Source organism: Euwallacea fornicatus, chromosome 27 (genome assembly GCF_040115645.1).
Source record: "Euwallacea fornicatus isolate EFF26 chromosome 27, ASM4011564v1, whole genome shotgun sequence".
In the NCBI taxonomy this organism is placed as follows: Eukaryota; Metazoa; Arthropoda; class Insecta; order Coleoptera; family Curculionidae; genus Euwallacea; species Euwallacea fornicatus.
In genome coordinates, this window is record NC_089567.1 from 2,096,619 (window position 1) to 2,109,108 (window position 12,490).

The 12,490-nt window shown below is 32.2% G+C and overlaps 1 protein-coding gene across 1 annotated transcript; it reads left to right on the forward strand.

Moving 5' to 3' along the window:
* Positions 1 to 5,568: 5,568 nt before the first annotated feature.
* hyx (cell division cycle 73 hyrax) lies at positions 5,569 to 11,215 on the forward strand. Its single transcript, XM_066297109.1, has 8 exons — positions 5,569 to 5,896; positions 8,156 to 8,381; positions 8,437 to 8,665; positions 8,720 to 8,905; positions 9,212 to 9,544; positions 10,022 to 10,262; positions 10,327 to 10,506; positions 10,563 to 11,215. Exons 1-8 carry the CDS (start codon positions 5,766 to 5,768, stop codon positions 10,597 to 10,599), a joined length of 1,563 nt encoding a protein of 520 aa, XP_066153206.1. The 5' UTR covers positions 5,569 to 5,765; the 3' UTR covers positions 10,600 to 11,215.
* Positions 11,216 to 12,490: the final 1,275 nt, after the last annotated feature.

Below are 12,490 nucleotides of genomic sequence, written 5' to 3' on the forward strand. Positions count from 1 at the left end.
ACGAACTCTTCGTTCACCTACAGCATCGTCCCCATACACTGCACATATCTTTTTTGCGGCTTGAACAGCATTCTTACCTTTGTGGTAGTATTAAAACGTTAAAAGTAGAAACTGCATTTTTTGATTCTCCATTTTCTCACCAATCTCCACTAAACGCAAATAAATTAAGGTTGGAGCAAGATATACAGTGGCACAAAAAAGTCTCCTTACGGTTAGTTATCACACAAACTTGTGGAGTTTTAGAGGCAACATAAATAGTTTATCAACAAAATATATAACAATCTACAACAAGGAACATTCCTTAGTCCATTAACAATGATAATCAAGAAGTTAGTCAAAGAAATTCCAATTTTAGACGAACTTTGCTTAATATTGGACATATTCTTGCACAAAAAAGTCTCCGTACGATTCAAAGTTGTACGCAATAAACTTTTTTGCTGCGAAGGAACGCCGATAAATAAAAATTCCTATGTGGTTAGCTTCGCAATAATATTGTTGTGTTTTTTTTAATTTACAACAATAAACTTAGAAATCGCGGTGTGCAAATACTTTTTGCCGCCACTGTAATTGATATAAATTCTTGAAGGTCTTTCAAAGAATTTGAAAAAAATCCATATTTATAAATAAACAGATACATGTCAACACTTTTGTGAGTCACTGTATGATTTATATAAAATATCCCAATATTCCGAAGCGTTTTTATTTTCTGGACCACTCGAATTTTCGATAAAATTCTTGAATTTTTTACCTTGCATTAAATGATACCTTGATATTGAAATCACAAAGTAGATGATAACAACAATATTTTGAGAAAAATTGTATTTTTTTTTTAATAAATATTGTAAACCCCATTAATTATAAATGAATGTTTAAATGACACTCTTATTTTTGTGACTATAACTGTACATATAGGTCATTCACGGGTCATTTATGATGAGTGTCCTATTAAACATTTACGAGGTTCTAATAGAGCTAAATATCTGAAAATTTGGATGCCGACGTAATGGAGTTTGATTTGTTCAATTAAAATATTGGTATCATTACGACGTTGCCAGATTTACGTGTAATTGACAAAAACTTTGCTATTTTAAATAGCACACCCTGTATTTTATTATATTTTGGAAATGCCGGAAGATTTAAACCCCAGTTTATGTATTATATCAGGTATATCGGTATGAAGCGAGCGTCAGGATATAAATGTCTCGATATACAGTGGTGGACAAAAGTATTGGCACAGCAAGCATTTTTTGAAATAGCGCCTCATATCTAATAAATAATAAGTTTTTTTTTAATTAGGAATAATGATATGTTATACCTCATACCTTAACTTTGTTCCTGTTACAAAATTAAATTAAAAGCGCTAATATAGAAAATATTATATGTATAATCCTTAAACTCTTCAAAATATTACTTTTATTTTATTCAAAATCATTTGGTATGCCTTGTCCATTCAAAAAAAATTATTTTCATTTGGTGAAGGAATCCTGTTTTGACTCACTGTATATGGTCGGTGGGAGATACGTTGTCCTATGTACAAGAATTCGGGTTGGGCCGGTTGCTAGATAGAGATAATGATTAAAAATAAAAAGCGCAAGTAGAAGGCTTTCTGCCACTTAAGATTCAGCTTAAAGGCAGCTTCGATGTTGTTAGGTCTTAGGTATTTTTTAAGTACATATACATATATATTTTTACAGTATAATATATAAGTTTAAATATGTCCCTTGCCCCCATCTCGAATAATAAAACGTTCTTTTTTATTAGCAAGAAATGATTATTATTTTGATGTCGTTCTATGAAAACTTTCTGCTCGTACAATTTATGGAGAGCATATATTGTCTTACAATGGAACATTCGTATTCCCTCACGTGTAAATAAGTGATATTCTTAAAAGACTAATGGATACACTTGTGTACGTCGACGATCCGACCCTTACATTCGTCATCTAAACTGCTCTTTGTGGCTTTAAAGAAAGGAACGATTTATCAGATCCAGAATGTCCTTAGAAGAGTCCCAAACTTCAGGAAGGATAACTACGGTGCCCGTAGGGCACTGTCTGATTTATTGATCTACTTATGAACTTATTTGATAAATAGTTTCATGCTATTTTTGTGGGTTCTGAGTAACATATCTTTAAAAAATATATAGAACGTTTCATAAATATACCGAGAAACTTTCAGAAGATGAAAAGCTTATAAAAACAAATATTTAAATCGAATAAAGTTAGAACCGAAATAGCTTCGTTTTCAAGATACAGAGTGTTTAATTTCTTATTTTTAATTATTTTTTTATATTTCAAAAACGGTTTGAGATGAGGACATGAAATTAGGGATACGATTTGGTGTGACAAGTATTTATTTTCTAGAGTAGGCAGGATATTTTCACCTGCACCAGTAGCGTCGACGTGGCCATTCAGTGGGATGTTTTCAATGCAAAAAATTACACGCCACTGACTTTTTTTAAATGCAAATATATTTTTAGTGTTCTATCAATTCTTAATGAATAAAGGCCAGTAAGTGTTTTGTTGCTGAAGTAGCCGTTTGAAAAAAAATTCTCATTCCTGTGCCTACTAAAAAACTAATATACGTTTTCTAATGAAATTCTTTTTCTTTAAAAAAAACTAAATTAATTTTTTTTTAGTGGAGGTAGAGAACATGAAAACAAAAATGTGTGAAACATGCCGCACCGCAAAGTGATACCCTTCCAAAATATGATTCTGGTAAATTCTGTGCCATTTACACTCTGTATCTGGGAAACGAAACGATTTGTACCTAACTTTATTGAATTTAAATACATATTTGTTTTTATGAACTCTACATCCCTTGAAAATTTGTTGGCATGTTTATGAAACACCCTGTATATCTGTAGAAGATAAGAACAGCTAAAGTTGATGAAGCTTGAGAAAATTGATGTTCAAAAAGTTAATATTTAATGAGAATAATTTTAGAGTTTAGACAAAGAATAAGCATGGAGGGCTTCATAGATGGGCAAGGTGTCCACGAGAGATAGAGATAAGTGAAGAACTCAGTATATTTTCTCTCGTTGCTTATTATGAACAGCTGGAGGGCAGGATTACAGTATATCTAAATTTTATCCGTTTTTGCAACAGTTTTACATGAAGGCTACTAGAACCATGACTCTGGAAAGAAGATTGGAGGAAAACTGTTTTGACAATTTTGATTTCCAGTAAGAATAGTGAATTTTATAGTATTTACTGGAACTTAAGATAATTTTTTTACAGTGAAATTTTGTTTGAAGATTCTTAATTTTAACATAAACTTAATACTATATATTTTTGTTGCGCTCAAATGCAGTAAATAAATTCAACATTTTTCCTCTTTATTCTCTATAGGTTTTTCTAAAACGTTGAGAAATCGAAAAAAAAGTAAGTCAAAGGAAAAAAAGAGAAACGTTACATGTGAATCAAAATTAAAATTTACCAAAAAAATAATTTTTTCTTTTACAAAACTAAAAATTTACGATTAAATTTAACGTCCTGTAAATAGTTTTTGGAACCTTTCGTAGCAACATATTTTTTTGATTCTACAGGGCGTCTCTAAAATGTTTGCACAAAATTCCACCAGAGATTTTTAAGGCAAAAACAACAATTTAGCCCAATTTTATTTATTCCAAAAGCGGATGATTTTCAATATGGATGTCAGATGCCAGGATGTCAAAGTGAAGATTCAAAAAGGGAAAAAAATTAGTTACTTGATTTGCAATGCTATTATTTGAACAAAATGTCGGATTGGGGGTTTTTTCGGAGTGACAAATCAGAATCCGTTCATATCTTCGATGCTTATTGTAGAAGACGCTGTCAGCGTTAGGTGAATTCTTTTTAAAGGTGCATAACTTCTTTTTATCACCCGGTATAACATTTATTTATGGCTAAATTTGGGTCTTCCTACATGTTTTCTGAAAAAAAAGGTATCGTAGTACAAGTCCCTACCGGCATTCTTTCTTGAGATATTTGAAGTTTAAAGTTCACTACGTGTCTTGAAAAATAACTGAAGTACATATTATACAGGTGAAACGAAAATAATCAAAACAGTCAATTAATCTTCAATTATTTTATTGTTTTAATTTTTTATTCGACTATACTAATTTCTGTATTATGTATTTTGCTGTACTATGCGAATAATTAAATATCTTAAAGTTATTTTTAAGACATGCTGCGAACTTTAAACTTCAAGTATCTCAAGAAAGAATGCCGGTAGGGACTTGTACTACGATACCTTTTTTTCAGAAAACATGTAGGAAGACCCAAATTTAGTCATAAATAAATGTTATACCGGGTGATAAAAAAGTTATGCTATTCTAAAGACAGTTTACCTAGCGCTGACAACGCCCTCTACAATGCGCATCGAAATTATAAACGAATTTTAATTTCATGCCCCTCAAAACTCTCTAAAGCGGCATTTGGTTCAGCTAGTAGCATTACAAACTAAGTAATACATTTGTTTCCCTTTTTTAATCTTCACCTTCACGTCCTGTATTTTGAAACCTGTCCACTTTTGGACTAAGGTAAATTAGGTTAAATCGTCATGTTTTTGCCTCAGAAGTTTACAATGCAAATTTGTACGAGCCTTTTAGAGGTGCCCTGTACATCAAATTCTAAGTAATTAACACGCAAGATACCTGTAATTTTTTTTTCATGGGGACACGACAAGATTCAGGAAACCTAAAATAATTATTGTTTGTTAAACTGGAATATCAGACGCCATTTCAAATATACAGGGTACCTCGTATTAATTGAGAAAACAGACTTTACTTCGTGTGAAACCAGAAATGGAAATTAGGAATCCATATGTGGAGTTTATTGGTACTGAGTAATTACTTTCACCCTTAAACTTTCAAATTACAGGATGGTTCATTTCACTTACAGTCTTCTATAGCTCAGTTATCATTAGAAGTAGGATTTTGATATTGTGTATACTTTACCTGTGTCTTAGGTCGTACTTTAGAAAAAGATTTCAAATTATACGCGGTGCTCCAAAAAAGCTTGACGATACTGATTTTTTTTTACCGTAACACCCTATATTTCTTTCGCATTAAAATGCTTTCCATGATCGTCTACATATTCCTAAAATGTTGTTGAATGTGGTTGGATAATGCCGGTGAAAAAAATTAAAAACCAAAAAAATAATAGCATTTGCACTTTTGGTTTGATAAGTCAATGAAAAATAGAAATATAGTCTATGTAAAGAAGAAATACAGGGTGGTTTAGGTTTAATAGTTGAAGTTTTAAAAGTTTCGATAATCGATATTGTATAGGGTGTCCAAAATTTAGAGTAAAATTTTTCAAATTTTAAATTATTTAATTTTTCCTATTTTAGATTGAGGCCCCAGTAGGCTTTAGTCTAGTTCGTTGTAGAATTTAAAAACAAACATTTTTCTAATTACACATCTGCCGCAATTCCTAACACGTCAAAAGTTACTCAGTGAAAACCAAAAAAAAAGAAAAAAGTGTTTTTATTTCGAACTAGTCATTTGGTTAGTAAATTCGTTGTTGTCCGGCGCGTGACGCACCTCTGACACAAATCAAGTCATTAAGGGTCCTAATACATGGCGGTCCTCCGTTCAATCCTCAAAGTAGGATTCACGTCCAGTTGTTCTTGATCACTGACTTTGACACGGATTTTCGAGGTTAAGTTGAAGTTGAAGTATGTTTCGTTTTATTTTTCATTTCGTCTTTTGAGTTTGTGTCATTCGCATATCGCAGCACCGAAAGGGCAAATTTGTTCGTCTTTTGCATTTTTTAGCAAGCGATGGCGGACCCCCTGAGTTTACTTCGACAATATAATGTAAACAAAAAAGAAATTATCGAACGGGACGGCCAAATTATTTTTGGAGAGTTTTCGTGGCCTAAAAATGTTAAAACAAACTATCTTATGTGGGGGTAAGTACCGTGTTACTTCACCTGTAAAATAACTTACATATGTGCACAAATCTGTTTACTCAAAGAGCACAAACTAACGCTGATACCTATTTCGTTATTAACACCATCAAACACGAAATAACTTGCTTTTTATTTTGCCTAAGCGCATACCACCTATTACAGTGTTAACCCTCTTACAAGACTTGTAAAATTAAAAATTTTAGAAAAAGCCTGAAACAGCAAATACAATATGCAGATTCATGTGATCTGTTATCGTCTGTTTCAAAGAGTTTACTTAATTATGCCTGGTCCAAGGATAATGGCACTGTTGAAAAGTTTACTTTTTTTGTCAAATACTAAAAAGACTAATATAAGACAACTGGAATATTGTTAATATTCTATCTCACAAGCATTTCTGTGGTTATATTTTCTATCTAACGTGTACTATGTATCTTTGCTAGTCCTTAAAAAGATGCTATTATTATTATGTTCTGTTTAGAGCTTCAAAAGTACTTTCTAGCAAAACTGATATACAGCAATATAGGCATGTTAAAAACATAATCAAAATTGCAAATTTTAAGGCCTTTCATCTCAAAAATTGCTCTTCCAAAGTATATCATTTTTATAGCTGTGCTTGATATTTTCTAAGATATTAAACCACTTTAAAATGTTTAAGTGCTTTTGGCTAATGACTAATTCACAAGGTAAAAAGCGATACAATTTATGGGCAAATGTCATGATTTCCTCTATATTTATATAGGGGCCCCACTAGGAACTGTCATCAGATGTTTTGGAAAAACTATGAACAGTAAAGTTACAAATATTTAGTTATTTAGTATGAACTTAGGAGCGATCTTATCTAAAATATTTTGAATTATATCACACTACTGGTTGCATTGTGATGCTTGCTTATTTTTAGTTGAAAACTATATATCATTACATTTCTGTATTCTACTGGAATTTTAAGACAAATTTATTAAGGCTCTGTCTTTCTTAGAATTAATAGTTTTAAAGGTATATGCAATTGAGTGTTGAAAGTAAAAGTGCAAATATCTGCAGAATTACAAATTGTTAACAGATGGGTAATTCATAACTCTTTTCTGGCACAATACTGTAGAAGGTACATGTTCTAGTATGTTGCCAAGCTTTTCCTAATAATTTTTATATGATGGCCATAAAAATAGAGTTAACTTGGACATAAAAAAATGGTCAAAACTTGAACATTTTTAGTGGAATCTCACTATAATTTTGAGATATTGTGAAACTTCGCTGAATAAGAATCTATGTTCACATTTAATCATTTACAGTAAAGTTAGATAATGTTTAAAGAATTTCGGTTTTATAAGTTGATGCAGGGGTACTATTATACCTCCTTACTTCCAAGTTACAGTGCAAATATGATAGATTAAATTAGTTTTATACATGTAACTAACTTTACTTATGTGGGTATGACTTATGCCATTTTGCTGCTAGTTCCATTTTCCCTAGAGACGTGTATTATATTTGCATTATTGCTTAGAATTAGGGATATCTTATTCATGCACTAACTTATAAAACGAAATTATATAAAAGCTCTACAATTTATTATAGGTAATCAAATGTGAATATAGATTCTTTTTCCGCGTAGTTTCATAATATATTAAAAAATAGTAAAATTGCATTTAAAATGTTTAAGTTTTGACGAACGATTTTTATTTTGGTGGATATCATATAGAAAATATTAAGCAAAACGTGGCAGCATAACATATGGACCTTCTACAGTATTACAGCAAAATAGAATTACAAAATACCTTTCCGTTTCTTAATAATTTGCAATTTGGCAGACATCAGACGTCCCTTTGAACTTTCAATTGTAGATACCTTGAAAATTATAAAAAAGCCAAGATATTAATAAACTTATATTAAAATTGAACGCAGAATCTAAAAATTAAATAACATATAGCTAATATTAAATGGAGCACCACATGTCAATATAGGGTGTTCCATTTAAACTAAACAAACAAGTATCGACTTCTGGCACAACCGAAAGTGTAACTTAATTGAACATATTTTAGATAAAGTCGCCGCAAGGCTCTGACCAAACCACTAAATTTTCAAAACGTTTTTGTTGATAGTTTTCCTAACACGTCTAATGACGGTTCCTGGTGGAACACCCGGTATAAGAGTGTTACCTTCTTAATAATAATATTCACAGTAAAATCAGTTTCAGTAGGAAAAATCATTTGAGTTCATTCACAAATTAAATGATCAAGTGTGTATACTAATTTTCATTTGTTGCAGCTCGGGAAAGGATGGGACAGCAAAAGAATACTACACCTTGGAATGTCTACTGTTTATTCTAAAAAATGTTTCACTCACTCACCCTGTATATGTAAGACAAGCTGCTGCCGAAAATATTCCAGTTGTACGTCGTCCGGATAGAAAGGAACTATTAGCTTATCTAAATGGTGAAACAGCCAGTTGTGCCGCTATAGATAAGAGTGCTCCATTGGAATTGCCCACACAGGTATATTTTCAAAATGTTTAATGACAGTAAATTTGCAAGTTGAGTTATTTTTCAGGTGAAGAGGTCAGCCGATTATGATGGTCTGGAGAACATTGCTAAAAAACCTCGATTTGAGGATACTCATGTGCAAAAAGTTAGGGAGAAATATGTGGCACGTTTGGATGCCCCAAAAGAGGCCTCCGTAACTGTCGACAATATTAAGTCTCTCTCTGAGGCTATGTCTGTTGAAAAAATAGCTGCGATAAAAGCAAAACGTTTAGCTAAGAAAAGAAATACAATTAAAGGTTGGGCAAGTTTGCAAATGCGATAATTTCACGAGGCTATAAAGAATGTTTTAGGTATTGATGACATCGGCCAAGAATATGATATTAGGGCTATCCTTGATTTGGATGTGGACATTACGAAAGATATTATTAGCAGAGAGCGGCAATGGCGTACTAGAACTACGATCTTGCAAAGCACAGGGAAAAATTTTGCTAAGAACGTTTTAGCTATGTTGCAAAGCATAAAAGCTAGGGAGGAAGGTAAGCTCTTTTTTTGTGGTCCAAGTCAAAATTAAGGTACATATACACTACTAAATCAAATAAGTAACCCAATTTTTTTCCTTAAAGACGAACAATGTTGAATCTGTAGAATTTTGTTATTTTGTAACAATAATACTTTAATTGAATTGGTGTACTCACTTCTTGCTGTTATTTAGTATAACTGCGATATTATTTGGCGTGTAAACTGAATTAGAATATCCTTTATGTAGTTGCGCTATATACTTTTTCTTCGAATTCCTTGATTTATGACAATGAAGCTTGATTGATATTAACCTGGGGTAATAGGGCGTCAAAGACCGCAACCAGCTCAACCGCCCATTACAACGCCGAGACCAACTATTCAACGCTCAATCCCACCACAACAATCTGTGTATAATCGTTACGACCAAGAGAGATTCAACAGGCAAAAAGAAGAAACTGAAGGCTTCAAAATTGATACAATGGGTACTTATCACGGGATGACATTGAAATCTGTAACGGAAGGACAAGCAAAGACACGTCCCCAGCAAGCTCCCCAACAACCACCACAAGCTCCACTGCCTGTTAGTCAAGCAAGGCCCCCTTCTAGTGGGGGCCAAAAGAGGGTATCTAGGACACCAATTATTATTATCCCCTCTGGTGAGTTCATATTCAATTTATTGGGGATAATATATATTTGCAGATACATCGTTGTCATTTTTATTTTGAAATAGTTCAAATTACCTACACCTTTCATATTTATATGTACAACGTTTTTTAAACAAATAATAGATGAGGTTCGTTTCTTTTTTAAAATATCTAAAAAGCAGTGAACTTTACAACTAACCGAAGATACTTTCTATTATTTCTTAATTAATGTGAGAACGTATGTACATCCGTATACAAAAACTCAACGTTGAAAAGTTTCCAATTAGAGCTATAATGTGCACAACTATTTTGAGAGTTCGTAATGTAAATCCAGGTATTGTTCAAATATTACACTATCAGAGAATTCAGTATTCTGATTATATTTCTTTGGTAAAATGTTCAAATATTACTTATTTAACTTGATTTTTTTGTTAACCAAAATTGTTTATCATATATTTGTGGAGTTTTGATCAAACTTGTTATTTCCAGGTGCAAATTCACTTATATCCATGTACAATGTCAAAGACATCCTCCAGGAAATGCGTTTTGTGACCCAGGAACATAAAAAAGCGGAAGGAGGAAAAAGAGATAATGAGGTTTTGATTCAGAGGCAGAAGAACGGACAAACTGTACCCTATCGGGTGGTGGATAATACTTCAAAACTCAGTCCTAGCGATTGGGATAGGGTAGTGGCGGTGTTTGTAATGGGACCAGCCTGGCAGTTTAAAGGGTCAGTTATTTTAATTTTGTATATGTCCAAGGAAACCATAACTACGTTGCTGTTTGATAATTAGGTACCCATGGGATTCGCCTGTAGAAATATTCGATAAAATCGCAGCCTTCCATATCAAATACGACGAAATGAAGCTGGATCCTAACGTTGAGAAATGGAACGTTACAGTGATTCAATTGTCGAGGACCAAAAGGCACTTGGACAGAGCTCAACTGATGGTATTCTGGGAGAAGTTAGACAGGTAAACTACGTTTTTGATTGTAGCAGTCATGACTAATCCAATAAATGATCTTACAGGCACATACTGCAGCATAAGTCGCATCTTAGGTTCTAGAAAAGATTTAGATACGAAAGTAGAAGTTTATGTATTCAGTTTTTATAGATATTTACCTAATAAATGCGGGAAGTGGTAGTTTATCGTACTCTAAATGTGATTTAGACATTCGATTAACTATCATATTGAACCAAAGCAGTAAAAATACTTTCGCATGTGTTAGCTGTAATATTTATCCTACGAACGCATGTGTGTTAAATTTATTGCCTTCTGTAAGTTCAACAAAACATCATCGTATGATGAAATTTTTACACGAACAAGCACGGTAAAATGTTTTACTGCACGTATGTCAATTGCCGATACCTACAAAAATTTTTGATACCGTCACATATTTATTAAATTGGTATGCGGTAAAACTTTTGACCCCAACATGTGCGACAAAGTGTTACTTTCAGCTCACAAAGGCGTGCGTTAAAGTTATTTTACTGCTCGCTCGAGGATAATATATTTTGTTTCTGTTTATTATTAGTAAAAACTATACTGATTTGTATATATGCTTAATTATTAATACACAGCGGTCTGCGGTTTGTTTTTTTTTGTTAATGTAAGTACAAAATTCTATTAGGTGCAAATAAAACCTATAAAATCTTAGAATTATATGAATTTTTGAACACAATTGCTTTTTCAATTTAGAGTAATAATAATTCTTTTCTTAACATTTGAATCAACCAACAGCTGGTTTTCCTTGACCTATCATAATCATTTTGGAGCGTTTTAATGAAAACGTCGATTTGAAAGGTACTAATTCTATTTTTAGTTCCACCGTACTGTTACATCGTTTTGCGTGGTAATTAAATGCCAACTTCTCCAGTATTCACAATTTTAGGCTCTGGCCACTCCAAAATAAAACATAATTTAAAACCATTTGTGGGAGAAAAACATTTTTCTTAAACATAACTGCCTGCAATTTCAATTCTGATACCAATTATTACATAGCCTGTAAGACTTTTCATTTGATACTGCTGTTTAACATACCATAAAAAGCTATAAAGTTACCAACGATAGTGCAGTATGTTTTCAAGTTTCGGAAGTAAGCGCAAGAGGCGTTTAATTGTTACTATAAAATTTGAAATTCGATTTTAGAGTAACTCGGTTTTGAAGTATCAATAAAAAAATAGAAATTATAAAAATTTCATTAATTTTTGGGTCTATTTGGTTTTTTAACAGTACTTTTATTTTTGGAAATAAATATCAGAGGAGCTTGCGTGAAAAAGCTACTTTTAAAGTTACTCGGTGGTTTATACCGTTTATTCGATTTTTTTCTACTTGGAATCATTTAAGGAAGGATTTCACAATTAATTAATAGAAGACTGACTCCAAGTTTGGAGAAAATTGTAAAGAACAATCCGACATCTCCTTCTTTTAACTTGTTTGTTATTTGAAAATTACAATTTTAATTTACGTTAAATTTCCGGACAAGATAAAGGCCATATAGGAAAATCCGAAAAGAAATTAATTAAAAAGTCCATGTTTTTACTGTCTATAACAATGTAGTCGTGTGACCTGCGATTGTACCGAACTATTGTTTATTGTATTCAATATTTGCAAACCAAAAAACATCTAAAAGTTATTAGGAATTTTATAGGTGATTAGCAATGGCAAAGTAATAATGGTTGCATTTTTCATACATTGGAACTATACTAGCAACATGTCAAGAGTATTCGTTTAGAAATACCTATTTTGAAAATTAACGAGATAAAGAATAGTACATTATAGCAGTTTATTATTTAAAAAAAAATGGTGTGTATTTCCCCTAAAGTTGTTACAAATGTTTAACATAAGCACCTTAGGCTGCGATTCAGCAGCTTTGATAGCATTACCTTCTGTAAGTCCGATAATTAGATCCGTATATTTCTCGGCGTTAAACTCCAAGATATTAAAATAACTTACA